General features: G+C 48.4%; 10 protein-coding genes across 10 annotated transcripts; 5 read left to right on the forward strand and 5 right to left on the reverse strand.

Moving 5' to 3' along the window:
* Positions 1-108: 108 nt before the first annotated feature.
* I303_106040 (uncharacterized protein) lies at positions 109-783 on the forward strand (the record flags this gene model as incomplete). Its single annotated transcript, XM_065969301.1, has 4 exons — positions 109-189; positions 275-374; positions 495-544; positions 739-783. 4 exons carry the CDS (start codon positions 109-111, stop codon positions 781-783), a joined length of 276 nt encoding a protein of 91 aa, XP_065825373.1.
* Positions 784-1,670: 887 nt separating this feature from the next.
* On the reverse strand, positions 1,671-5,706 carry I303_106041 (uncharacterized protein; the record flags this gene model as incomplete). The annotated part of the gene is made up of 4 exons (XM_018409348.1): positions 1,671-4,444; positions 4,505-5,128; positions 5,191-5,458; positions 5,527-5,706. 4 exons carry the CDS (start codon positions 5,704-5,706, stop codon positions 1,671-1,673), a joined length of 3,846 nt encoding a protein of 1,281 aa, XP_018261621.1.
* Positions 5,707-7,237: 1,531 nt separating this feature from the next.
* I303_106042 (uncharacterized protein) lies at positions 7,238-10,939 on the forward strand (the record flags this gene model as incomplete). Its single annotated transcript, XM_018409349.1, has 10 exons — positions 7,238-8,164; positions 8,255-8,470; positions 8,527-8,663; positions 8,727-9,424; positions 9,501-9,657; positions 9,729-9,794; positions 9,864-10,014; positions 10,098-10,322; positions 10,434-10,576; positions 10,720-10,939. The coding sequence occupies 10 exons, from the start codon at positions 7,238-7,240 to the stop codon at positions 10,937-10,939; spliced, it is 2,940 nt and encodes a 979-aa protein (XP_018261622.1).
* Positions 10,940-11,766: 827 nt separating this feature from the next.
* On the forward strand, positions 11,767-14,251 carry I303_106043 (uncharacterized protein; the record flags this gene model as incomplete). The annotated part of the gene is made up of 7 exons (XM_018409350.1): positions 11,767-12,176; positions 12,350-12,460; positions 12,620-12,825; positions 12,947-13,032; positions 13,114-13,169; positions 13,252-13,908; positions 13,993-14,251. 7 exons carry the CDS (start codon positions 11,767-11,769, stop codon positions 14,249-14,251), a joined length of 1,785 nt encoding a protein of 594 aa, XP_018261623.1.
* Positions 14,252-14,516: 265 nt separating this feature from the next.
* On the reverse strand, positions 14,517-15,598 carry I303_106044 (uncharacterized protein; the record flags this gene model as incomplete). The annotated part of the gene is made up of 4 exons (XM_065969302.1): positions 14,517-14,616; positions 14,700-14,803; positions 14,967-15,241; positions 15,316-15,598. 4 exons carry the CDS (start codon positions 15,596-15,598, stop codon positions 14,517-14,519), a joined length of 762 nt encoding a protein of 253 aa, XP_065825374.1.
* Positions 15,599-16,583: 985 nt separating this feature from the next.
* Positions 16,584-20,376, forward strand: I303_106045 (uncharacterized protein; the record flags this gene model as incomplete). The annotated part of the gene is made up of 8 exons (XM_065969303.1): positions 16,584-17,401; positions 17,473-17,542; positions 17,597-17,638; positions 17,691-17,753; positions 17,824-18,061; positions 18,121-19,413; positions 19,495-19,880; positions 19,966-20,376. The coding sequence occupies 8 exons, from the start codon at positions 16,584-16,586 to the stop codon at positions 20,374-20,376; spliced, it is 3,321 nt and encodes a 1,106-aa protein (XP_065825375.1).
* Positions 20,377-21,137: 761 nt separating this feature from the next.
* I303_106046 (uncharacterized protein) lies at positions 21,138-22,704 on the forward strand (the record flags this gene model as incomplete). The annotated part of the gene is made up of 3 exons (XM_018409353.1): positions 21,138-21,629; positions 21,743-21,864; positions 21,933-22,704. The coding sequence occupies 3 exons, from the start codon at positions 21,138-21,140 to the stop codon at positions 22,702-22,704; spliced, it is 1,386 nt and encodes a 461-aa protein (XP_018261626.1).
* Positions 22,705-24,634: 1,930 nt separating this feature from the next.
* On the reverse strand, positions 24,635-24,904 carry I303_106047 (uncharacterized protein; the record flags this gene model as incomplete). Its single annotated transcript, XM_018409355.1, has 1 exon — positions 24,635-24,904. The coding sequence occupies one exon, from the start codon at positions 24,902-24,904 to the stop codon at positions 24,635-24,637; it is 270 nt and encodes an 89-aa protein (XP_018261628.1).
* A 1,340-nt stretch (positions 24,905-26,244) lies between these two features.
* Positions 26,245-26,800, reverse strand: I303_106048 (uncharacterized protein; the record flags this gene model as incomplete). Its single annotated transcript, XM_018409356.2, has 2 exons — positions 26,245-26,463; positions 26,537-26,800. The coding sequence occupies 2 exons, from the start codon at positions 26,798-26,800 to the stop codon at positions 26,245-26,247; spliced, it is 483 nt and encodes a 160-aa protein (XP_018261629.2).
* A 718-nt stretch (positions 26,801-27,518) lies between these two features.
* Positions 27,519-27,725, reverse strand: I303_106049 (uncharacterized protein; the record flags this gene model as incomplete). The annotated part of the gene is made up of 1 exon (XM_065969304.1): positions 27,519-27,725. One exon carries the CDS (start codon positions 27,723-27,725, stop codon positions 27,519-27,521), a length of 207 nt encoding a protein of 68 aa, XP_065825376.1.
* Between the last annotated feature and the right edge of the window lie 194 nt (positions 27,726-27,919).

A 27,919-nucleotide genomic window follows, 5' to 3' on the forward strand; every position in this document is an offset into this window, starting at 1 on the left:
TCTTCTCCGACCAGACCAAGCTATCCGTCATTGAATATCGTATGAATCCCTCAACCAGATCGATCAAACTGAAATAAAGCTTTTAAATCCAACATCAAATCCTGCAAGATGGACGTGGACGAACAACCCCAAACGGTATTACAAACGATGGAGACCAAACTGAAATCGAATCTCAAGATAGATTTCCTGGTGAATACATGGTCTCATTGTCGGTCAAGCATATCACTGGATAATGATCAGCTGACTTACAAGGCCCTGCGAAATAAAATGACAGGAATTCATAGATACTTCAGGAAATTGCGGCTCTTCGTACTCCGTCACAATAGTATCGCCTGATTTTAATAAGAAAATGACTTTGGCAAGGCATAAACTTGGTATGTTATCTATCTTTCTTCCCCATTCCCCACTTGATCTTCCTGTCCGCAACGAGCCCTCAACCGGATCTTAATCAATGTAATTCAGCTGACCTGAATGACGTTGACGTTGGATTGCAGTCAATCAGATCTTATCCGATGAGATCGCTCAATTACATGCCTTCTCACAAGTGAGTCCTATCTATCATCCCAACTCACCTCAACTCGTTCACACTCACAATTACTCTCACACTCGCACCACGTCGAAATACCCTTTTGGCCTTTCGATCATACTACCTCCTGCTGAGGCTGAGAACGAATCCGAAGGGTATCTAGCTGACACGCCTCATGCTGGTCTGCTTTCTGCTTTGCTTTGCTTTGCTAGAAAACTTTTACGCCCGAGCAATTCGCAAAGGAAAAGACGAAGTAGAAGATGATCTGGAGCGTGAAAGTGCGAGTGAGGGTGTAATCGAGCATATATGAGACAGAGACGGAGTGAAGAGAAGACAAGACAAACAATCGTTGATCGTACAATTTGCGATTCCCACTGTACACATTATACCCCTGGAGATCTGGAGGTCTCAAGAGTCGAGAGGGACATGACAATGTGGCTGAGATTGAGCGGCTGTGGGCTTTGACGTATATTCAGCATGATTCGGAATGATTTGGGTGGAACGGAAATAGTGATGGGGATGGGGATGGGAATGGGAATGGGAATTGCGAAGTTCAGAAGTTTAGATACCCAGAACGATTCACGATTCACGATTCACGATTCACAAATCCCGCATCGCGCAAAAGCATTGGTGTATCATATTTCATATATCGATCAGTAGTCAGTAATACACGGTACGCTATACTGACCGGGTCAGATCAATTCAGATCAGATTATATCAAAGAGTGAGAGTGTATATCCGCATCAGAATAACGATTCATCCAATCAGTTCAGCGATGGCAATCGGAATGGGCTTGAATCGGGCACCATCTCACGACGATCAAGACACCTCGGCAAGGCAGCGCAACTCTGTTTTAGATGGTATGAGGTACGAGGTATGTGGTATGAGGGAGTGATCATATTTCTCATCTTGTGAATACAAAGTCTACAACATCACATTGATTACCTAAAACTGACCAGGCACACGGGGAGCAATAAACCTATCACTACTAATACTACTGCTACCGCTACTGCTACTACTACTATTACTGCGTGTTAAGTGATCTATGATTTCGAAAGTGAAAGTGATCAGTCCGATATATCAGGTTGATGTATCTCCGACACCCCACACTCCACATCCCATGTCTATCCAATTCATGTCCACCTCACATCGGATCGCTTGCCCAGCTCAATCCGTCGACATTACATTGTATCTTCAACCACGCATTCGGATCATCCGAGCCAGAACCTGATTCTGATTCCGCATTACCGTTCGTATTGCTACCAGTATTTAAAGGGTCTAGATTGGGATTGATGACTCCATCAAGAGTCACAAATTGACTGAACATGTCATCTAGGTCTTTCGTCATCATCGTCGTTGTCGATGTGGTTGTGGTCGGTGCGAGTATTCCACTTTTATCAGGATACGGTTGAGTATCACTCGTACGGCGAATGGTACTACCGATCCCCATTCCCATTCCAGTCGATTGATCTACCAGGTCCAGGTCCAGTGGCAGTGGCAGTGGCCGTTGAGGTGCAGGTGCAGGCGCAGGGGCAGATGCGGACATCACGTGCGAAGACGAAGATGCGTTGAGGTTGTTATGATCCATCGAAGGTGCCGACTGTAATGCGGATCCGATGGCAGATCCGGATATATCGCTGTTATTGTGACTGTTGTTGACGGAGGAACCGGGAGGAGGAAGCAAGGCATCGTTATGTTTCTGCAAAGCCATCATGATCTTGTTCAAGGTATCCGAATTAAGAGGTTTCGAAAGGTCGATCATGTCGCCTGTGTCAGTCTCGAATTGACCCTGATTTTGACCTGGGACTTGGCCTTGCATACCGAACAGAAGACCTTGAACTTGCGCAGGCATCTGAGATGAGGACTGCGCTTGAGCAGCAGGAGCAGGAGCAGAAGTAGAAGTGCCTGCGTTGATCTCACTTAATAATCTCCGTTGATCTTGGACTATCTTTTCTTTCGCCCCGTTCGACGTCCAGTTTGGCGAATAAGTATGCTCAGCTGGTAGACCAGGGACAAGAGGGATGAAGGGAGGTCCAGTCATCGGAGCAACTTTATCGGGACCACTCGCACCCGGATGATTTGTTGTTGCACTTTGATGTGGAGGTTGTGATTGCGATTGAGGTTGAACAGCTCGATGCGAAGAGATTGCATTAAAGAAGAAATCGTTGAAATTAGGATTAGGGTCAATTGTGACTCCCTGCTGATGTTGCAAGAAATTGTCGTTCGTTTGTTGCTGAGACGAAGGTTGATATATCAGCTCAGGTTGAGATCGATTGCCGAGGGTTTGTGCGAGAAATTGATCTAGGTCAAATGGCTGGTCTATCTCAGGCGAGGTTGTACCTGATATATCGTGTGATAATGCAGGTTGTTGGACTTGAGAATACCATGATTCATCGAAATGAGGCACGCCTTGCGCTTGGGGTTGAGGTTGTTGCTGAGGCTGAGCTTCTGACATTGATTGAGGTTGATTTGCCGGTGGAGGTTGGTATTGTAGACCAGCTTGAGAGGACTGGTAGTTCGCTTGCGTGTATTGTTGAAGGAACGCTAGCAGTGCGGCATTCGACGGGTCGATATTCGGATCCTGCATCACATTCTGAGATGGGGGCGGGTAGTGACTATTTTGCATATCCATGTAAGGCATTGCTGAAGGTTCAGGAGGAGGAGCCTCGGCTCCGGAGGGGAATGCCTGATATTGCGATTGCAGTACTTCTTGGCAATACTGAGGAGGCCACTGATAACCCAAATGCTGGCCGTCGTGAGGTGTTGACAAAGCGGGCTGAGTAGAATATGACGTGCTGTCGTGAACAGGTATAGGGTGAATAGGTGGAGAAGATTGTTTTGAACGAGAAGTACTAGGCTGTTTACCTTTCGTGCCGTTCGACGCGCTGGTCCTCCTTTCCCCAGTAGGACTTCCGGTTCGTGTCGGACCAGTAGATCCAGAACCACGCTTCTGGCCAGAAGGCGAGGGTTGTCGGGAACTGCCAGCCGCCGCTCCCGCAGTGTTCACTGATAAGTGTGAGTTGGATGCTTTGGGTAAGATTGTTCGATGATGTTGAGCATTGTACGGGGCGATGGCTTTGCTTGACGTCTTTGATGGTCCGGCATTATGCCCAGCGATTGCCGGCGGATTGCCTGTCACGGTCGCACGACGGTGGGAGGAGGACGAGACATCGTGGCCGTGATGAGCCGTCCGAGACGAAATGGAAATAGCTCGACGGACCGAGCCGCCCACGATGCCGGACGGCTGGGGAAGATTGACCGGAGTAGTCGAGCCTGAACTGACGGGCGAAGGTTGTCTCGATCCGTTATTCAACGCTACTTGAGCATGGTCAGGCGACAACAATGTAGGCGAGGGTTGAGACAACGATGATGCTACTGCAGCTCCGATCGGGGAAGCAGCCAACGGACTAGGCCTGGCATCCTTCGATGCCTCCGCCAGCTGCTTTCCGCCACAGCAAGACGATTTAGGTTGGGAGGCCTCAGAATTGAGGTTAGCTTGAGGAGAATAACTATCACCGCCATTCGACATTCTGGCATCTTCGTCTTCCTCTGAGCACGCACATCTGACACAACAGCCGCAACATTCCTTCTCGCATGTACACTGGCCTGGCGGACACTGACAGCGTCCGTTGCAGCATTCTAGCGGTTTGAGCTGGACGATCCCCATGGATCGCGCGACATCTGCGCTGAATTGAGCGGAGGGCGGTAGAACACGCATATCGTGGGGATCCAATGTGGAGGGAAACCTGGGAGTTTGGGCTTCGGGTGGCGGAGGGACGTGAGATGCCGCCAGCGATATGAGTTGCGCAATTGAAGTCACGCCCGATGGGACTGAGATCGAATGATGACAATCATGTCTTCCTTTACAGCTCTCCCCACATCCGCCCTCGTGTTGGTGTCCGGGGTCGTCGTGGTCGACTGTGATACCATTGTCATGTGTGGCACAATTTGGACATGAACAGTCTTCACCACACATACAAGCCCCAATGACAACATCTTCGCTGGTAGGGAACGCTAAGGGCATGTCGATATCGATATCCTCATACTCCATCGGCTCGACTTTGGTTCCACCGTTTTCGGCTGCAGTATCGAACGTTGCTATTCCTGGAAGGTTAGGAAGACCGACAGCGGATCTCGGGATCTCGGGATTGATAGACCCATCTTGGTTGATAGCTGCACCTATCAGTCTACCGAAGTCGGTCAAAGGTTTGATAGTGGGTGGGGGCGATCGGAGTACTTTGGGTGGCAATGGGCTTGATCGACCTGAACTTCGAGAACTGATAGTGTCCCTTCGACCGTATCTCGACTGAGAAGCTGGATTCGTTGAGTACGGCGAGAATAGTTTGGTCTTGTGTACATGAGGGGATGTATGTGCTGGATGATGCATGTTGTTGGGGGATAAGTGAGGATTGGCGGCGAGGAGCGGGAGAGGTGGTGGTATTGTGCCGCCCGTTCCATTGGATGTATTTGAGGTGCTGCAGCACCCGCCGCTAGCGGAGGGAGATGTGTCGCCAGATTGCTGAGGCGGCTCGGCTTTCTTAGGATGACAGCACTTGCAAGGACCGCCCGATTGGCATTTGCATGGATTTAGCAGTGCTTGGACTGACAGCGGCGACAATATATCAGTTTGAATCCTTGCATACTGGATCAAAAGTAGGACTCACCACTTCGCTCAGCAACCTTAAAGGGCGTATCCTCCTTCACTAGACCCGCTAGCGCATTTGCTGCTGCAGCCAATTCCAAAACATCTTTGAAGCCTCGTGGGAAAGTGGCCTTGGATCCCGGTTGACCCTTTCGGGTCTCGATCTCTACCTCTTCGTCCTCTTCAAATTGCTCCGAGGCGGGAAGTTGCTCTGAAAAGCTCGATTGTGTGGTGACAGGCTGGATGATCGCCGAAGTGATCGGAGGATTCTTGACATCACCACATGCACACTGACATCATCCCGATGAGGTATAAGTCTACGCCCAACACACGGTGCATAAAAGGCTGGAGAACTCACCTTGGTATGGACGCTCGATCCAGCAGCTTTACGCTTATCCTTGCAGTGGGAACATTGAGTTGTAGGTCTACCTTTCTTCTTGATCTCATACAATGGTCTATCGGTGTGAGTACATCCTGATACCCTGTGTCCTTTTATACATTTCTCACAAGCGTATTTTTTCTCGTTGATCAACACCATGATGAATAAATTGAGGAAGAGTGATGCAGTGCGGTTGAAGAAGGACTTTGTCCGAACGATTCGCCAAACGAAGCGCTTGAAAGTGGTAGACCCAGTCGCTTGGGTAAGAAAGATAGGTGCAATCTCGGTTTCCAAGGATACCTGATGAACGGATATTTGAGGTATTTGAGAATTCCTCGCTGTCACAGGGGGGTCTGTCTCCTGCGTTTGTCACCTGTAGAGATTGGAGGCAGATGCTGATGTCGGTAAGTTGCTTCGAATGATCAATGATCGATTCGGTTCAGCTGAAAGCCTGTGTTATTGAGCGCTGGGCTGGTCAACCATTTTACCCGGTGTAAGCTGGGACGAATCCGACGGCAAAAGTGTTTGATACCGATTATTTGTAGGCTGTATCGTCAAGATGGGCCAGTCGAGCGGTCTAGTGAATGTTCTGTATGCTTGCAGCTGGTCTTCGAGAATGATAAGAGAATTGATATGGAAGATGAATGGTATTTGATTGATTTCTATGCTAAAATAGTTACTACTACACCGCTCGAAAGTGGTAAAATCCCATTCACTTATTCACTCGCATGGTAGAGTATGGATTTCATATTCAATTTAAATGATGATTAGGGAATACAATCGATCGTATTGCGTAATACAGCTTACACGTGGGGGAAAAAGGGGGATGCGGAACCAAACAACCCTGCTCGGAGAAAATGAAATAAACCCTCCACCAGGATAACATCCACGTGCTACCAGACTCCTGCCGAGATTCGGCTGAGGAACGAGTGCGCTATCAAATTGGACGCGTTTCATCTTTGTCTTTGCTTCGCACACGCTTTCGCTGCTTAGCTTAACGCGTTTCACCGTGAAGGAACGACGAGGGAATTTAACCACAATAAACTGTCTTGGGTTCATCGTACCCCGCGTTTGCTTTCTCTTGGTATTCACCCTCACCCCCTCAGAGAGCTTTATGCACCTGAATAGAGGAAAAGACCGAATGTCACGGGATGATGTGGGGTAAAAGATGTTGAAGCTTAGAGATGTATTTTGGTCTCGATTGGAATCAGATTCGATGGAATTGGCTTTCTCATTCTGTTCTCATCTTCTCTCCCCCGTTCTTACATTGATCACTTCCACTACTATATTGTTTGCGAGAAGAAGCTGGTCTTCACCTGCGAATCCTCAATTTCCCCCACTGGAAGAATTCTACACATCGTCAAGAAGCACGAGCATCAATCTGTCTCACAGTCGAACAGCGCATTGTTCGCTTCTTTTGGTCTCTGGTCAGACAGTCAGACAGTCCCTCCCTCCTTTTTAGTCATTTCGCCTTGATCGTCTCCTTGGCAATCTCTCTGATAGTGATCGTTTCAGAGTTTACTGGTGTATGGAAGTGTATATAGTTCAGCGATATACCATCACGACGACAACGGATAGAAGTCAATCAATTCAGCCACTACGACACCGCAACCTCCTTTTACGAGGATAGCCCCACTCTCTACACTCCTTTGAACATCCACTACACATACACTATACACCGTATCCCAAGATGAGTTACGGATACCACTCACCGCAGGATAACAGGCAACTTTCTCCTGCGCCAACATATCAATCCAACCCCTCGCCTTATCAGCAGCAGCAACAAGCTTACAACGATCCTTTAGATTCATACTATACAGATTTACACCGACAGCCTTCTCCAGGATTCAACGATCCCCATCCTAATTCCAATGCCCATGGATACGGTCAAGCAGCACCATCACCTTCTTTGACAGGATATCAACAAGGATACCAGCAACCTGCTACCCCGCTCGATCCACACGCAGAGATGTACGGTCAACCCACGTCTAATCCGTATACCCCCCCTGGAGGGGGTATCGGAGTAGGTCAAGTTTTCGATTCCCGCCAACACCTGGCACCTCAATCTCAACCTCAACCTCAGCAAGGCTTTTATCAGCAGAGTCAGCCTGCTCAGAGCAGGCCATCATTCTCATCCCAACACTCGGATTATTACCCCGACGAAACCAAGTCATACACTTCTACCACTCATCTGGCTGGCACACCACAAAAAGAATGGGAAGTGGGATCAGTACTTCCTGCTATGCCTTCCAACCCGAGGGATTTTAATTACAACAACAACAGCATCAATAATGGTTTCTATCCGCCCCGACAGACTTCTTTCTCCAATATGAATGGTCCGCCAAGTTCGGTGGGAGGTACTTCCCATTGGCACAAAATGCGAAACCAGCTATTAGAGCGAAGAGTAGTCAAGCAAATTCCACTGCACAACGGTAACTTGATAATGGATGTTCCCGTGCCTAAGGGTGTGATACCGAGCTCAACGAAAGGTTTGGGAATGATGGATGGAGAAGCTGAGAGTCTGAGATATTCTGCTGCTACTTGTGATCCGGATGACTTCATGTCTAGGAAATTCAACTTGAGACAATATCTGTACGGAAGAAAGACGGAACTATTCGTGAGTCGATTGTCGCTTGTTGTCCATTCACTTCAACATAAGAGTGCAGATTGAGCTAAACACTCCATGCGTTCACTTCAACGACGGTAGATCGTAATGACAATGTACAACGAAGACTCTACATTACTCCTTCGTACTCTCAACTCGGTCATCAAAAACATCGCGCATCTCACTACTCGTTCGAGATCCAAAACGTGGGGCACAGACGCCTGGAAGAAGGTCGTAGTCTGTATTGTCGCGGACGGACGAAAAGTGCTGGATCCTAGGGTGCTAAAGGTCTTACAATTGATGGGTGTATACGCTGAGGTGAGTTCGCATGTCGTCGTGGCTCTATCGGAAAATCCCGCTCACTCTGTATATAGGGTGTTATGAAAGACCATGTAGCCGGAAAAGAGACTCAAGCGCACATCTTTGAGTACACCTCGCAGGTCGTGGTGTCTGATACAGGAGAAGTCGGGTTCGGGTCGACACCGGTGCAATTGCTATTCTGCTTGAAAGAGTGAGCGGTATTGCTGTTTCTTCTCTCTGGCTAAATGTGGATAGCTGACAAGGATGAATTCAGACAAAACAAGAAGAAGTTAAACTCCCATCGATGGTTCTTCAATGCCTTCGGCCCATTAATCAAGCCGAATGTTTGTGTCCTCCTTGACGTGGGTACCAAACCGAGCGGAACATCAATCTACGAGCTTTACAAATGTTTCGAGAAACACCCCAACGTCGGTGGGGCATGCGGAGAGATATTCGCAGATACCGGCAAATTCGGCAAACTTTTGTTCAATCCTCTGATAGCTGGTCAAAATTTCGAATATAAAATGTCAAATATCCTCGATAAACCATTCGAATCTGTCTTCGGTCTAATCTCGGTGTTGCCCGGAGCATTCTCAGCCTATCGGTACGACGCAGTCAAGAATCATGCGGACGGTACAGGACCATTAGCTGCTTACTTCCACGGTGAAATGATGAATCTCCCCGGAGCTACGGCTTCGATATTCGATAGGAACAAGTTCTTAGCTGAAGACAGGATATTAGCGTTTGAAATTGTGGTGAAGAAAAACGCTAGATGGAGATTACAATATGTGAAATCTGCTAAAGCTGGAACGGATGTTCCTGCGCGAGTGCCGGAATTCATCTCGCAGCGAAGAAGATGGTTGAACGGGTCGATCTTTGCTGCTACCTACGCGATGGTGTGTTTCTGGAGGATTTGGACGAGTGGACATGGCTTTTTCAGGAAAATCGCTTTGACCATTTTGACTATCTATAGTGAGTCAACCCTTTCAATGGTCGAGTGATCCTGGAGTACGCAATGCTCATACCATCTAATTTGGTACGCACATAGACTTGATCAACCTGATTTTCAATTGGCTGTCGATCTCTTCCTTCTACCTCGCATTCTTCTTCCTTATCTCCTCTTCAATTTCTGGAAATTCTGATCCGTTCGGCGGTGCGGGAGACGAGATCTTCCAGGTCTTCAACAAGGTTTATATTGGTCTTATGTGAGTTTCGTGAGAGTCTGACACGATTTGACAAGCGCAAACAATCCGCTCATGCTCATTTGCATATTTAGCTTCATCGTACTGGTCTGTTCGTTGGGTAATCGACCACAAGGATCAAATTGGATGTACACATTGTGGTGAGTCATAGCCCGGCATCTTTCGACTACAGTGGCGTGAATGAGGCTAAACATCGGTGTGAACCGTAGCATCTTCATGTTCGCTGTCTGTCAAGGGATCTTGCTGTACTGTGCCGGTTGGACAGTCTATCAAACCGTTCCTCACACTACCGAAGGCTGGAAAGATGTCAGTGGACTGTTCGAGAACAGGACTTTCCTAGACTTGGCTATGTCTCTGATGGTATGTCCCTCCCAAATCGTCTATCTTGTACTCCATCGAACTGAAAATACGGAGACAAGGCTGAACATGATACCTGCTTTTAGGCGACTTATGGTCTTTACCTGATCTCCTCGATCTTATACTTCGAACCATGGCACATGTTAACCTCTTTTATCCAATACCTCTTGCTTCTCCCTTCATACGTCAATATCCTGCTTATTTACGCTATGTGTAATTTGCACGATGTGAGTTGGGGTACGAAGGGAGATAATGGCGCTTCGAAGGATCTTGGGTCCGCCAAGAAAGTGGAGAAAGACGGTAAAGAGATGGTGAGTTCTGCCTTTTGCCTTTCGCCTCTTGCCTCCCTTATTTCTTTAGCTTCCTCAGCTCTCTGAGATGCGTGAATGTGGACAGTAGCTGATATCTTGGATGGCGTCCAGGCCGAAGTTGCTCTACCTACTAAACAAGAAGATGTAGAGGCGTTATGGCAGCAGGCAAGACAAGAATTGAGGGTTCCTGCGAAGGAGAAGGTCGAAAAGAGGAGCGCGGAGACTAAACGTGCGGATGAAGATAGGAATTTCAGGTGAGCATAACTCAGACTTTCATCAAGACCCAAAGAAACAAAGGCAGTGAAGCGAGACTGGCGCCGTATCGTGGTGTATTTTTGCTGTAAAGTTGTGTTTTGCTGCCAGGTCAAAGGCTAACATACCAGGATAATGCTCGCAGGACCAACGTCGTATTATTCTTCATCGGATCCAATATGCTGGTCATCCTCTTATTCACCTCTTCGGCATTCACCACATGGGTAAACACGCATTTCACCAGTGCGACTTCGTCGACTTTCAACCCTTATCTCACTGTCATCTTCTACGCGGTCCTAGGATTGAGTACGCTGAGATTCGTGGGGTGTTTGCTGTATTTGATCTTTAGGTTGTTTGGCTATTAGATTTGGGATATTGGATCTTTAGCTCGTTTGGCTGTCAGGTCTCCGATATTCAGCGGCAGAGGATGCGAGATGAAGAGGAGAATCTTGAGATTCAGCTTGTCATCTGACATGTGACCGGACTATACTATGGGTGAACATTCGTCACATATCCATAATCTTGAGGTTGTGTTTGATATGGTTGTATATAATGCTTGATGCATATATGCAGATATGCTTAATGGAAGATGCTTGGAGAATACCCTTCGTGGTTGCACGGTTCAGAGATTGGATTAGTTCGGATCCGAGAAATGTGACCCTAGCGGAACGATTCGCGGTTTTCTCGGAGCCGGTAGAGGTACAAGTGAATAAACTCCCCTGTTGAGTCACAGTCAGTAATGCCAAGTATAGTCAAGGTTCGACAGACCAAGCTACTGCTCCTGAGTGATAGGCCCGAGGTTCATCCCTGATGCGGCCGGCGCTTGTCTATAACCCAGTGATGCGGATGGTGGATGGTGATGGTGAAACTACTGGTACAATACGAAGTTATATACAGCCACCGTGCTCAGCGGATCCGGAGATCAATTAATCACTTGGTATTGAGCTTCACGAGTCATTCGAAAGGCATACACGGCTTACAATATGCACCCTAAATGCGCATACAGAGCTTTTCTTCTGTAAGTCTGAGCAGGCGAAAGGACTTTGGAAGAGGTATAAAAAGCTTCTTCGTTGAAATGCGTTTCCACCTCTGAAAAGGCAAATTTGGCTTACCAGTATAACTCAGGCGATCGACTGATCAAGGTAATACAATCATAAATCTACTTATTCCACACAGTAAAGAGCCCCTCAAGATGGACAACGACAATCGAAGTGGACTCAACATCGACGATAATAAAACCAATATCAACAACGACTATCCTCCGACGAGGGACGAAACCGAATTGGGGAAGCCTCTTCCCAGTGAAAGAGGCAGTGAACTCCTCTTGAAGAAGGAGCCTGATGAGATACCTCTACAAAACATACTTCCGCTGGTTCCCAGAGTAGGATTGATCGAGGATACCGATACAAGCAGTAAAAACGCATCGATGGCTGAGACCGTCACTCAAGGCTCTGAGGTTGATACAGTCGGAGGAGCACTCGACTACACTAGCGGGAAAAATGATACAGATAACGAAGAAGTGAAGCGCGCAGATATGAACGAGGATCTGGCGTGTCTGCCTAAGAATAAGAAGAATATCCTGTTATTCTGTTTCTGTCTATCGTGAGTCCTCAACTCATCGCATTTTTCTGCGATTCTTTCACACCTTGGCCCACCTGCGTCCTCCTCAAGGTACTCTACAGATCCAACGTTAAACTCGACATCGGCTCGAAATCGATCATCTCAATGCGATATGACCAGCCGCTGATCCTCCGGGGTGATTCACTGAAATGCAGGATGTTCATCGACGGGGCCGGCGTGTCGGCTACTTTCCTGATGACCGCTGAGATAGCTCGAGATCTAAGTATCGGGGTCGGTGATCAAGCTTGGATCCTAGGTACTTATGCGTAAGTCTCGTGCTATCTTTCATAACATCGCGTTTCTCTCAAACACTCCAACTACGCTCCCGTACCCCTTCTCTTGCCCAACACAACAAGCATTCTTCGGGACTACAAGGATGGTCTGAGTGCTAATTGCCGATTGGTTCATACCGCCGGCTTTCGTAGAATTGCATTCGGTTCGACGCTGTTACTCGCTGGTCGACTAGCCGATCTGTATTCACCGTCAAAAGTATACAGTATAGGTTTCGTCGGAATAGCGATCTTCAACTTGATTATTTCGTTCATGGAGGATAAATACTCGTTCTTCGTCTTGAGAGCTATCTCAGCTTTGGCGGCTGTGTTGACTATACCGAGCTCGATCAACATGATTGGTAAGTTGAGCTTCCCACTATTGTTTTCTCTGATAATGTATATAAAGCACACTCTGTTCCGTACAGGAACTGAAGGCTGGAAGGATTATTTGAGCTGATTCTCACACGCTTTGTATGTCAGTGCAAATGTACCCTGACCCAACGGAACAGACGCAGAAGCTCTCTATATACGGTATCGCTGCTGCCTTATCGAATTCTGTAGCCATCGTGAGTGACAAGTGATGTGGTTTGGTCAGGTAGTTGGAGTACTGATATACAGCATGGCTGATATCATGTGTGGATGACCAGATCCTCGCTGGTCTTTTCATGCTCTCGAGCTGGAGATGGTATTTCCGATTCGTGACGTCAGTGAAACACCGACTACCATCTGTGCGAGACACTCAACTCTGAAGGCTTTGTTCGCTGATATGATGTGCATGATGACAGCATCGTAGTTGCACCTTTTGCCGCCCTCGCTTGGGTGTACATGCCACCCACCAAGGCAGTCGCCTCCTCTTTATCGAGCAAAGACAAGATCAAGCGACTCGATCTTATCGGTGTCGTCCTCTTACTTTCCGCTTTGGTCCTATTTATCCTCGGCTTCACTCAAGCCGAATCCAAAGGATGGTCATCCGCGATCTTCTTAGCCCCATTCTTGGTCTCTCTGGCGATGTTCGGCGTCTTCGTTTTCTGGGAGGCAAGATTAGAAGAAGGTTTCGGATTATTACCCAAGGGAATCTGGCGATTCCCAAATATCTTCCCCCTGATTTTGATGGCTATAGGAATCAACATGTGGTTCAATACTGCCCAACTCCGTATTTCGACTTATTTCCAAGACGTTCTGGGGATCTCACCGATCTTGACTGGAGTGAAACTTTTACCGATGGGTATAACGGTTGTCGTTGTTGGTGCTTTGACTCATCCGTTCCCCTTCCTCATCCTGAAACCTCGCTTGGTCCTTCCTGTGTGTACGCTTGCTTGTCTAGTGGGAAGTCTGCTTTTTGCATTTAGCGATGGAGGAGATGGAATGAACTATTGGAAATTTATCTTTCCGGGAATGATTATTGGTGTGGCTGGTGGGATCATAGGATATATCGCTGCCAAGTGAGTGAATAGGTTTGGAATCAATGGGATTTCAAAGCTACATTTGGCAAGGATGAGAGCTGACGCCAATCTTCTTGGATATAGCACATGTATCATTCAGGCGTTCCCTATATCTTACGCCGGTATCTCCGGATCATTCGCAAATGTCGTCTTCCAAGTAGGCGGAGTTGTCGGAGTAGCAATCCAATCGGGTCTTTTGAATACGGGAAATGGCACGATCGAAGATTGGACGGGAAGCAGGAACTCGTACTTTTTCAGTGGGAGTTTTGTAATCCTTGGCGGCTTGGTCATGCTAGTATTTTTCCGTGAAAAGAGGTTGGAGCCGGACCAGGAGGAAGTGTAGAGACGGGAGACTTCATACCTTAAATTGATGTCGCCACCAATCAGCAGAGATGTCAGATCTGTTGATGCGCCAACAATCAGCGGAGATGTCGGATCTGTCGAAATGGCTGCGTCTGATCAGTACGTATGATCATGGGCGATAAGTAAACGGAGATTCCAAAGCACCGATGCGGTCGTATTTGTCGGTCTTGGTGGTCTTCATCATGACGTCCACTCCCTACACCTGATATGAGATGATATGATATGTTCATGCATCAGTCCGTGAACTATTGGAACGATTTCAATCGATCGTCTGCCCAGTTTATGTATTCTCCCGTCAGCTCTAGAGATCCATCGATCGCTAAACCAGCAATTACAGATCCCGGTCTGCCATTCGAGCATTAGCGAAGCTTTCAGTTGCCTTTTGAATTTGAACTAGTGGATCTCTTGGAAGAAAGAGAACAACTTACTGCTCTGGCGCTAAGAGTTCGCCGTTCTTGTGTGCATTTTGGAATTTGACCATCTCGTCAGGATGCATCGTAGCGGGCCCCTCGTTTCGGAGTAAGGCTTGCATCTGAAAGGCACGGCGAGGTAGAATTCAGCGTGCGTCCACGGGAGTTGCACGAAAGAGATTGCGATGGAACTTACATCAGTCTGAGGAGAAAGAACCCAGTCAAAGTAGTCAAACATCAGTAACGGTCATGACGGTAAACCGTAATGTAACGATGTGGACTTACATTGACCATACCGGGTCGAATGGCAAATACCGCTACCTCATTCTCTTTCTCCTCAGCCGCCAACGTCCTCGCTAAGCTATTCATACCGGCCTTGGCCATCGAATAGAGACCCCAAGCTTGGTATCCCGTCGTACTTGCCCCAGAGGAGATGAGCACTACCTTTCCCTTTGTCTTGCGTAGATGTGGTAAAGCAGGCTGTACCAAGTATATTGTCGAAAGTAGGTTTGTCTGGACGTATGATGCGAGACTATCTATCGGTACGGAATCGAGTTTCTCTATTTCCGTAATTATAAACCCATGAGCAGCTGCATGCAACGTTTGGCAGATTAGGAGATGATGAGTGACTTACTCGGCTCAATGGTACCGGCATTCAATATCAGCCCATCTATCTCACCCCACTTCTTCACAGTTTCTTCAACTACTCTGATGTTATCCTCTGATCTGCCAACATCGCCTTGAATGGGTAAGACTCTATCTTGACCATATTGCTTGACTACGGCCTGTAGTTCGGACGAGATTGATCGAGAGAGGGTAGTCACCCTGGCGTTGTGGTTCGAAAGCAGGAGCTGTAGGACTGCTAGACCTAGACCCCGGGATGCTCCAGTCAGTATGATGACAGGCGACTTTGACATCTTGCACAGGTGGCCTCCGGCTATCTACAACAGTCAATTGAGAATACCATTTCATCGCTATCCGCTATTCTTATCGCTCCTCTTCGTCTGCAGCGACCCGGACCTCAAACCTCTAATCACGGTCGAATGTAATGCGTTGTTCGGCTCACGCCGTGACTGTGGTGTATTACGTCAGATGTGCGGATACACGTCGGCGGCGCTTCTTCTCCTCGCTGCGTGTGCATTTTGCCAGTCTTCGGTGTCGTCTGCTTGTGACGTCTTCAACACCACTGAAAATGGACCTCTGCAGAGAGCAGTCCAGCTGGACTCCGGTCATGCATCGAGATGCCGCTAGGTGGTCGCGGTGATCATGATGGCGATGGATGAAAATTTGAAGTATGGCCCCCCTTCTTGTCCTGTTAATTCGGACTGTGTGGTTAATGGTGAATGACGGGATCAAATCCCTCACATGGTTTATTGCATCACCGTACGGTGCATGTCATGTTGCTGTGTACTTGTCTGCCTGTCCATTGTTATGGTAATAAAACCTTCTTACCAATTCTCATCTCCTTTATACATGACATCCCAAGCTTGTATCTTGCGAAGATCACTCCTCACGTACTCTTCACAATCGTATCTATCCGTGGGTGTCACCCATCCGCATACGATCAGCCCAGATAGCGGCGAACGATCAGGACGGAGGGAATTCGCTTGCTTGCACTCGTACCTTTCCAAAATCCATCGGTAAACGGCATTTGTTAAGCACGTACGTCAGTTGTTCTTCTCCTCTTCTTCTCTTGTGACCCTTCTGCACAATCAGAAGGTATACACTTCGATGCGTTCGATTTGATCGCTGCTATGCGGTTCTCAAGCCGAAGCGTTGGGATGGCTTATCTGATTACTTGGACTTGTACTGCAGAACGTGCCGATTGAGCGAAACCAGTATACCCGTCCGATCCTGCTTCTAGCGCATTCCCCCATCCTATCTGCGTCCGCGTCAAGCAAGATGTCGCGTATACCTTCCGGTCCACCGTATCCTCATCAACTACCCCCGGCTGGATATTACGGTAATCCGTCACTACCTGGTCAACCTTTACCTCCGCTAGTGCACCAGCATCAAGGTCTACCGCCTCCACCTGGATCGGCCGGAGGTGCGCCGTATCCAGCAGAAGCTGGGATGTACCCCTTCGAACAACGACATCCTCAAAGTCTGCCAGTACCAGGTGGACAGTGGGCTAATCCACCTGGACCCGGTCCGCCTGGTCCGCCTCTAGAAGCGTATGCTAGTGCCGGACCGTCATCTAGAAACACCAGCGGAAGTGGTGATCCGTATGCCGCTTATGCTCAACCAGCAAGATCATCGCCCTCTCAACCGCCTCTTCCGCGTCAAGCTCAACAGATACCTGGCGGGGCGGCAGGCGTAGCTCCGTGGTCCTCGGTCCATCCTGGTCGAGGGGGAGGTGTCAAATTGGAAGATCTTGTCGATCGGCGTTCTAATCCCCAACCCCAAGCTATACCCATGACCACCCAGAACACCAATGTGGTTGTCGCAAACGAGAGTAAGACACGTCCGAGCACGGCCGGGGGTAATGAAGCTGCTGGAGGTACGGGAGGTGGGAAAGAAGGTGGAGGAGGCCAACAAGGACCATCAGAATTCATCAAGAAGCTGTACAAGATGCTGGAAGAGGAGACTGCAACATTTGGAAAAGGGAAGGCTGCTGGACAACCGAGAGATAAAGGCGGGAAAAGGGGCAGTGTAGGCTGGGGTAGGGGAGGAACAAGTTTCGTTGTTTGGGACATGAACGATTTTACCACGAAAGTCTTGTGAGTACGATGCTCAACAAGCGCTTCTGAGAATTGGAATTATCGAGTTGATATGTCTGACGATATCGCAGACCGCAAACTTTCAGGCATTCCAACTTCTCTAGTTTTGTCAGACAGCTCAATAAGTATGGCTTTTCTAAGGTAAGTAATTTTAATAGCAAATCATCCGATACAATATAGCTAACTTGAGAGCAGATCAAACACGTCGACGAGGAGTCAGGCACTATCAAGGAAAATGTGAGGTTGCCAATTTTTTGGTTACGAGGTGCCTAGCTGACATATATCTCAGGTATGGGAGTTTCAACATCCTAGCTTCGTAGCTGGTGGCAAGTCCGATCTCGAAAATATCAAGGTCAGTAATAAATCGATGATCATTGTTTACGCTTTCGCAAATCTTAGCTGATAACATCTGATGACCGTAGCGAAAAGCTGTTGCCCCCCGTAAGACCGCTGGGGGCGAAAACGAGGACACCTCTCCAAGGGCTTTCGGTCTATCTTCGGAGGATGCTAGCAGGATCAATGTTATGGAGAATCGCATAGTCAATCTTGAGGGGAAGCTCGAGCGGGCATTGGAGGACGTCAGGGAGGCCAGAGCCAGAGAGACTGGTATGATGAACGTACTGAAGGAAGTGATTAGTCACCTAGCTGCTAACGAAAGAGGTTCGTGAGAGACACTGTATATGCTTGTGTATACATTTATAGCTAATATTGGCCGGTAGAAACATCGGGATCACCCATGAGTGATGGCAATTACTCACCTCGTATACTACACCTATTCAAGGCCTACGACTCCATCCCTCAACCTGGCTCGAGATCGACGCCCGCCACGAGCTACGGTCCTCCTGTTTCGGCTGCACCTTACCCGTCGCAACTGAACGGCCAGTACAACATGGCCCCCGCACCATCATTCAATCCTTTGTACACCAATGGTACCAATCAGACTTCGCCCAGGACGGACGGGACCGCCAGTCGAGGCAGTCGAGGCAGTATGAGTGGACCCGCTACGAGCGGTATGAGGAACGTCTCTGGCGCACCAAGCAGATTAGGTAGCATGTCTGGGCCATCAGTCCCTCAATCCGCACCTCCAAGCACTCAACAGACTCAAATCGCTTCTGCACCGGTAGCAGTGCCTCTCGCGACGGCGGCTGACTCCGTGCCGAAGGAAGAGAATATCGAGGCTACGCTATATGCCGGTGAACCGCTCAGTATGACTCCGATGTTTGCTGAGACTCCAGCTTGGTTGACTGAAGGGAACCAAGCGACTATGCCGATGTATCATCGCAAATCTTCGGATGGATCGACGCTTCGGATGATGTACGATGTCCTCAGCGGCGGAGGTATACAGAATACCAACGGAAGATTCACTGAGGAAGGAACCGCTCTGCCGACCATTGAGAACCCGATCACCGGATCTGCGCAAGTCAACAGCCTCGAACCAATTTCGGAACAACAAGCCACTTCGGCAGACAACAACGCAATTGAGTCACAACAAGTCCCTTCGACAGCGGCGCCATCGGGTCAAATGCTAGATAGCATAATCCCTCCTCCTGGTGGAATCGAAGCGGCGGATCTCTCGGTCCTCAATGGAAAATCAGCTGTATCATCGGTGCTCCAGCCGACAGAAAACAGCAATTCCATTGGCGCGGGGGGGACAGCAATATCTCCGCCTGGTGGCAGTTCATCGAAACCTTTCAAGAAGTCCTCGCCCCATTCATCTGGTAGTGGATCAGTTGTCAAACCGCACTGGGCAACAACACCGAAAATTCTAGTGGTAGAAGATGATCTAGTGTACAGACAATTGTCAAGCAAATTCTTGAGCAAATTCGGATGTTTAACGGAAACTGTCGAGAATGCTCAAGGGGCCATCGAAAAGATGAACAAGGATAAATACGATCTAGTATTGATGGATATCTTCTTTGGACCCAATATGGATGGAAGGAAGGCGACGAGTCTGATCAGGCAATTCGACAATTACACGCCTATCATCAGTATGACTTCTAATGCTCAACCTCGTGAGTGCCGTTGTGTCTGGACGGGAGCGGCCTGAAATACCTTTATGGATGTGCTGACAGTGTATTTTGGGCTTACTGCAGAGGATGTCGACTCATACATCCGATCCGGAATGAACGATATCTTGGCTAAACCATTTACGAAGCATGGGTTATTCCTGATATTGGATAAACATCTGATGCACCTACGACAAGCTCAGATATACGAAAAGATCATACCTATCTCAGTTGGTGTACCGCCTCTGTCAGACCAGCATGTCCAAGAAGCATTGGCCATATCAGCCGCCACGATTCAACAAGGAAACGCCGGATTATTGATGGGTTTGAATGGTGGTGATATGGGCGCTGGCGGGTCAATCCAGAACGTTGAGGATGGCAGGGATGGAACGGAAGAGAACGATGAGATCATCATGAGAAATCCTCTGGCAGGTAGTGGATGGAGCGATGAGACTTATCAGCTGGTTCTGCAGGTAAGTCCACCTTATCCTTCCTTGCCTTTCACCATCGATGGACTTTTGCTGTACTGTGCTAACATCCTATTTTGGGGTCAAATAGCAATTCTTGGCTACAGGCATGATGCCTGATGTGAATAGTCTATCGACCGGAGCGATAGGCACAGGAGTCATATTTGGCGATTCCTCAAGTTACAATAACAATACCAACAATGCTAGGAAGCGGCCGATCGAGGCTCTGAATGATGATGGGACGGTCTCAGTAGTCGAAGTTGATGGGGGTTGGTCGAACCAAAATGGGGCTGGTCTGAATCCTCAACAACAACAACAACTGAACGGCCAACAGGATTTCAGCGCATTGAACGGCGGTATGGGCATGGTCAACGGTATCACTATCGGATTCTTACCTTCTAATAGCACTTTCTTGGCGCCGCAGAATAATGCGAATGTCAACGTGAATGTAGGTGTAGGAGAAAGTAGAGAATCCAAGAGAGCTAGAGGGGTGGTAGGATAGGTGGCTGCGGGCTGTCGTGACTACTTGCATAGTAGCGATCAGGGATGTGAATAAACGGAAAAGGGTTTTGTCGATGTTTATGCGCTTATACGTGTATTCGATTATAGGGGCAAATAGGACAGCGGTATTTGATATACTGCTTCTCAGGGGTCTCTATGGCTGGAAGCTGAAGCCAATTTGTATTTGTTCTTCTTACTCGTGACTTTCTGAGCTTGACATTCATTTTCAGGTGTTAGAAGCATATCTTTGTATTTCCATTTTTATCATGATGAGACTTACGAAAATGCATGAATGTTGCGGATGAGTTCCATATGTATTTACTGCTGAGGTTCGACCTGACTGGCTTTCTTGGCCGGGGGAAATTCTTTGGTATGCAACTCATGCATGCCGCAAAACACAATGCGGCTGATTGCCAGAGCTTCGCATGCTCTCCTCCTCGCGAAGGCATGCCCGAGCCTTCCTATGTTGTCGTTGTTGTTCCGTTGTCCCGATACTATGCTACCTCGGCCTTGCCTTCCAAAGAGTAACAGGCTTTGCCGGATGTATGACGACACTTTGGGTAGACTAATCTTACCACGCGTCGGAATGATAAGTGATCCTGAAAAGATTCGATCCACTATCCACGGATTTAATTATAGAGTAACCCCTATACAAAGATCTGCAGCTGTATCCAAAAGATCTCTCTCGTGTCCCATTCATCACAGCTAGACGAGCAAGCTTAGGACCATTGGAAAGTAGAAAAGCAATCAGACGTACCCAGCATGACATCCAAGATACCCCAACAACTATCCAAACGGCCCTTCCGGATATTCGCCCTTCCCTTGGCTCGAATCCCAAAACCACACTCATTACCTCTTTCTCCCCCTCCGAATCCAGCTTACACACCCACTGGCGAGCCATCCGCTCCTACCTCAGCCAACAATGCCGGAAAGTCCACGGGAGAAGTTCAGGGGGCGTCAGAGTCACAGTCAGAATCAGCTAAGACACCTTTAATGTTATTCCAAACGACTCAACCTGATCCTCCGCCCGAAAAGGGTCCTCCCAACATCGCTTCTAGAGCGTTGAATAAGGCGTCGGATACGTGGTTGAACCTCGGTAAGAAGCCGAAGGACTCGTGGACGTATTGGTTTTATGCAAAGGGGGAGAAATTGATGGATCGGATAGAGTATGAAGAGTGGAGTTTGAAAGCTATAAAAGAGGGGGAGGGGGTGAAGATTGGGAAGGATGGGAAGATCCTCGGAGAGAGAATTGAGGTGAATTACGTTTACTGCTCTGCTCTATCAAGGTACATTATGGCAATACTACACATGGTTGATGATGTATCTCGTCGAGATTGACATGCGGCTAACGTTGATGACTCCCTCAGATCCCCTTACTCCGCCCAGAGATCAAAGGAACGACCCTCCCTCCTCTCTTACCGAAATTACATCGATTCTTGCTGCACAGAATACCGTATCATAGGAAGATGATGTACCGATCATTGTTCGCGTGAGTACTTTGACTCAACACTTCTCCACCCTATTCGATAGGCTGAGCTTGTTTGTTGGTTTGAGCAGTACCCCACTGACCGCCCCTTTCGCTATAATACCAATCATCCCCAATTTCCCATTCTTCTACGTGCTATGGCGAGCATGGTCGCATTACAAATCATGGAGAGGTGCCCTATACCTTGAGAACCTGCTACAGAACGGTCTCATCGTCGAGAAGGAGTCGAAGGAATTATCTGAGATTTACGCTACCAAGCCTAGTAGTATAGAGAGCGGGAAGGACGAAAACAAAGCTCCGGACGAAACCTCTTCCAAAGGAGCTCATCTGAAAGACCTGTCAAAGGAGCATGTAGAAGCAGGAACGCATGAAGGAGGAGTCGAAAAATTACCTGCGCAAAGTAAAGGCGAGGCAGAAGGAGCTATAGACGGAACATCCACCCCAGAATCACTCATACATAAACCTTCGACGTCTTCAACTGCAGCTCCAGGTACGACCGTACCGAAAACAGATGATTCTACGAAAGGCACGGAGAAGAAATCCATCCAGCAACCATTCCCTGCTCCAGCTCCTGGACCGATAACTTCCAAGGCTTCCCATCGGTCCCTCTTACTCTCTCCGTCACAAATACCGCTGTTAGCTAAAACCTTCAGCTTAAAACCACTGGAAATCATGGATATCACACGGGCGGTTGAGCAGGCAGATTATAGAGCTAGGAAGGCAGATAAAGCCAAGGCGGACAAGGCGAATGAGGCTGTGGCTGCGGCTGCGCAGGAAGCGAAGAAGGACGGTGAAGGAAAGAAAGAGAAAAGTACAGAATGGCGAGGGAATCTGCATCGATGATTCGAGCTTGGTATCAAGTTTGTCAAGTCGTGATTGGAAGAAGCGGAGATCGAGGACCTGAGAAGTCGAGGAAGGGAGAAAGAGAATGACTGCTTTGAGGATCTGTTAGTGTATGTGGAGAATTAAGCCGGATTGCGCGAATCGATGGAGCGCAGCGGGCAGAGATCGATCATTGCTGTCGATCTAATACTCACATACAAGCGGGATGGATACAGCTGATAATCAACATTGTCTCCCAAGATGCAATGCAATCAACAGAAAACTATATTTGTAGAGATGCATCCTCATTCTCATTTTTTTTTCGAGCGGATCCCTCGTGAAGTCTTCACAGGGAGGAGTCAGGACCGAAGGATTTACCCGAGATCTCACCGATGCATGGTTGAATCTGACTCAGTATGTGCTGTACGGCGCGAAATTTGACTACGAGGGATTATATGCTTTAAATACTCGATCATGCTATATTAATACAGTGTGATCCGAAAATAGGTAGAACCAGGTCAGTCTGGCTGGCAAGTATACTGTGGTATTTATGACTACCAATTAGGGAGTTTGTTCTCCTAATCGTAATAAGTTTGATCTCGATCGGAATCGGAAACAGTATCAGGATTCCCATTGTAGAAAAACGCATCAACCGTCGAGTGATCGCTCAAGCCTTCATTGAGTTCATCCACGATTGTGGCGGCAGCATTTCCATTGGACATCCACGCGGACGTGTAGGTATTTCCCTCCGCGGACAATTCAAGAGCGCATCCAGAAGACTGTGGTCACGGTCGGAAGGAAGGGTACATTCATTTAAGATACCAGTATTGGAATCAGCTGTATTGTAGGAGTGATAGGATGGGACCAGAATTGGCAACGAATCGAAAGGACAGTACAGTGTCCTGTTTCGTATAAATGCAGGACTCACTCGACATTTGGAAACGTCTTGTACTTTGTCATCGTTTATCACGCTGACAGAGCCACAAGCTTCACATGAAGTGATGCTCACGAACGAATCGCCATTCCGGTCTCTCTTAAGCAGGCGCTTGATATCTCCAGCGTCGGGTGGATTTCCCCCTTGCATGTAGTCGCGCTCAGCGGTAAGGCGAGAACGCGTACTGATATTGGACATCACGAATCGGCTTGTGGTGATGATAATGAGTAAAATGACTTGGGAAAAGATGGTTGAGAGACGTGATAAGAAGATGAGCTGAAATGAGAGCCTTAGTGCTTCTTCATACCTTACGAGATCTCCCAAACCGTGAAGTGGACATTGCTGTGGCCGTCGTAATGTGTCAATCCTCATGAAAGGACGAATCTGACACTTTGTTTTCCCGGGTGCCATACTGTCCGACCTTCCAGCCAGTCGTAGGCAGCTCGACATGACGTAATGACCGTCGAGGGACATTTCTTTTGGGACGAGGAGTGGAGCTTAAGCTCAAAGGTGACTACTTCGATGAGTCACTCAAAATCGCGACGACAACGAATGATGACGCGTAACGAACAGCATCGAGTCGAGAGGGAGCGTTCGAGGCTCGAAATAACGGAGGACCCGAAGAATGGATCGCAGTCTGGCCCTTGCGAGAGTTTTCAGAAGTCAGGCTGCCACACTCCGACAAAAGAAGATCTGAACAATCGTGATCTGGAAAGGGAGGGCTCTCCGCGCAGACACTGGGCCTTACACTGCCTGCCCATGTCTGCGATTTCACCCACCCCCTGTCCCCGCGATCCCTTCATTGCTCCGAGATACGTGAAATGCATGCTCGCCTATGCATCAGGCCAATGTACACCCGTGCCCATCGTCGAGGAATGTCATGAAAATTGTCGCTCGTCTTCGCGATCATACCGCACTCGTCCTAATGTAGCTCCATTCAAACGCTTATAAGCCTGATCCTTTTGAACAGAGCTATCGCTCCCCCTCAAGCCTTGGAATCTGGAGGTTCCGATGACTCTAAGCTAGGTCATCGCAGCCATATGGGAGTCGAAACCAGCCTGCTCCTGTGTCTCGGGTGGATGCGCCAAGAGCAGTATAGCCGCCGTCGCCTGGAGGAGAGGCCCATGGTGAGATGTCGTAACTACGGGGATCAGTCCTGGAGTCGCCTGGGAATTTGTAGAATGTCACCGTGACTTGATCGGGAGTACCTTGTAAGGTGCTGTTGACGGTTCTGATAAGCCCAGTGGCGGCTTCTTCTGTGGATTTGAAGGTCTGTATTTCTGGCATTGTGCCAGGACAGCTCCAATCCTAGATATCACATTCGTTAAGCGATACAATGGGTAAGCACAGACGTTCAGCAAGAGAACATCCCTCAATGCGGGTTGGCTGAAGGTCGCGTGTGGTCTCTTTTTTCGAACTCACTTTGCAATGCTCCTTACTCAATAATGCCACGGCCTATGTTGATGACGGACCGAACATGTCGATTGAGTGGCAGGTGTAATGCTTACACTGCTTCAGCACGAATGCCTCTTCTCCGTCGGCGGTTGCGCCGCCAAGTAGTACCCTGATCTGGTTTTCGGTGGGAGCGGCATCTGCAGAGAAAGTGATCTCAGTCCAAGGCTCCTGAGTTCGAGAAGACATGATCACAACAATGAAATGATAAACAATCAGGCAGTGACAAGTACTGGATCAAGAGCCTATGGTAGGAAGCCAAGATGTGGACTGAGAGATGCGAAAATCAGGGAAGCTGTCGTGTATGCAGAGGAGAGTATGCCAACTTATGCACTTCACGTTAGATATGATGTTCGACTCAAGTGCTCCGAAGACAAGTCCAGAATGATCGCTCCTTTGTCCCACGACCTACGACCGAGAAGGCGACGTCATATTACCCATTGTGCATGTTTCTCATAGCAGTATCAGAGAGTGAAGCGGACTCCAGACTCATTTCTCAATGACATTTAGCCCAGATTGGAGCAAGCCAGTCGACAAAGGTCGCCTCGCCCCGTTTCAGTCGGCCTCCCATAGCGTCCAAAGCTAGCAGACTTGACAGCAACATGGGGAAGCTCCGATCCTCTTTCAACACCAGTGAAGGCATGTGTGTCGTTGGCCTGCGCTCGGCAGGATGACACTTTCGCAAGAACCGTGACTCCTTCGACTGCAGCAACGCCCACGCTTATACGACACTCCCCTCTCATCTGTATCAGAAAATGGCTGAATCGGAAAGGTAGCTACTTTCGCTGCTGAGAATACCTGCTGCAGGTCTTATTGTGCATTGTGGCGTCCATGCACGTCGCTGCGTTGTCTTACCCTCGTCGTCTGACCAACGCTAAACTATTATGTAGGATTGGGACTGCATCTTTTCGCCTATCTTCATAGGTGCCCTTTGTTCGGACACCGTTAGCTTCTACGATGTCTGCTTCTGCAAACTCCTCACATTCTCGCTCTCACAGCCACTTTGGGACCGACTAAATAGAGCTCAGCTCGGATGGATTGTCCCTTTCGAATGAGATCGTCATTTCGTAGATGAATGCAACGTTTCATATGACTATCTAGGATTCATACGGAAGGGGTCAGGTTCGCATTGACCAGTGAAATAGTTGCTATAATGGTACTAGTACCTAAAGTGATCAGGTATACCAAGGCTGTTCGTGCGAGTTTTCGGCCAAATAATTCCCCTGAGTGTCCGAATCGTTTGTGAAATGCTCCACATAGGTGACCGTGATCTCGTTGTGGTCACCCAAGCCCGAAAAGATATGATCTACCGTGGCATCGATAGCATCATTCTGGTTCCATGCCACTGTATCGTCGGTGCTGGCATGTGGCGCCGTGTTGGTGCAGCCCTGCCCCTGTGAGCGAACGATCTATCAGACTACCTTGTTCTTGCTCAGGCTGCAAAGGGCAGGTACAGTCGGGACTCACAAAACAAAGGGCTCGTTTTCTGTATCCTGCTCTGTCACTTTCTGCTGCAGGAGCATTGGAGCTCACAGTCACGCTTCCACAGCCGTCAAAGGTGATGATCTGGTAGGCCTTACCTTGCAAGACAGGAATCACTCTCTGGCAAGTTGCGTAAGCGCTTTTGCCGGTGCGTGAATTGCTTTGAGAATCATTTAAGCCAAAAGTGGCTGCCTGAGCGCGGTGCGTGTCCGTATGTACCACATCGTAAGGGCCTTCGATCAAGGACATATCAAGCAGTTGTCTGTGGCGGATGGGTGACTGATGTATATACTTTGCGCTCTGAAGGCAAAGCTTGGATGAGTCGAGTAAAACCCGTAAGAGGAAGAAAGTCAATGATGATGGGCAGAGGTAGTAAGACTTTGGGGTGGCAGCAGACCGTATTTATACCTTATACCTTGTTGAGCCCTCTGAATCGTAGAAGACCGCATACTATCAAGACCCTCGTCTTGCTTCAGCATCGTCAGAACTCATGAAAGGGGATGTCCTTTGTTTTGCTTAGTGCCTCATCGTAACAGAGTCCAGACATGTCACTGAGGTCATCATGATGCCGCGCGCTTCGAATGATGTTGTTGGAGAAAAAAAAGTGGGGCCAGCTCAAAGGAGAAGGCATAGAGTAGCGAATCGACGTGCGTTGGTCAAAGGACTTATACTCAAAAAGAAACTCTCGTCCGAAGCGCTTTGACGTGGGTACAAGAGAAAGCTCCTTGAGTGAGGTCGATCTAGACCAATGACATTCTTCTCACCATTCACCATGAAGACTACTCTCCTTTTGACAAACTTCGGTCGTCATCCGAAGTATGTGCGTGGCATCTTGCTTCGTGAAGGCTCCAGACGAAATCACGCCCATTGCAGACTGTCCCGCCGTGATAATCCCTTGCGTGAGTTGAAAGTCGGTGGAACATCCGTTAGTCGGGATTAAAACAATGAGCTTGGAGCATTGACCGCATCAAGCACGATACCCATAGTCACCGAGGCCAGCGTAAAGCTGCGGTTCCCAAGTTCTTTTCCGCCGCGACCTCGTTCCCATGAATGGTAGGCCATAGTTCAACCTCTGCATGAGGGAGATTTGCCTACGCTCGTCGGCGAATGCCCGAATAGGTGAATGTCCGTTGGACTGGTCGACGGACCGCCCCATCACGCACAAGTCACCCATTGTGAGTAACGTTAATCGATAATGATGAGTATTCTAGTGGTGGTGTACCCTGCGATGGACTCAAGTATCATAGTGATGTCATTCTAATACTACAAAAACTATTGCAAGCTGTAGTATGGTTCTGCAAGATGATAATCTACTTTGGGCTTGATCATGTCTAAAACGAGATTCGCTCTAACGAGAGACAAATGTTC

Source organism: Kwoniella dejecticola, chromosome 7, assembly GCF_000512565.2.
Source record: "Kwoniella dejecticola CBS 10117 chromosome 7, complete sequence".
Classification (NCBI taxonomy): domain Eukaryota; kingdom Fungi; phylum Basidiomycota; class Tremellomycetes; order Tremellales; family Cryptococcaceae; genus Kwoniella; species Kwoniella dejecticola.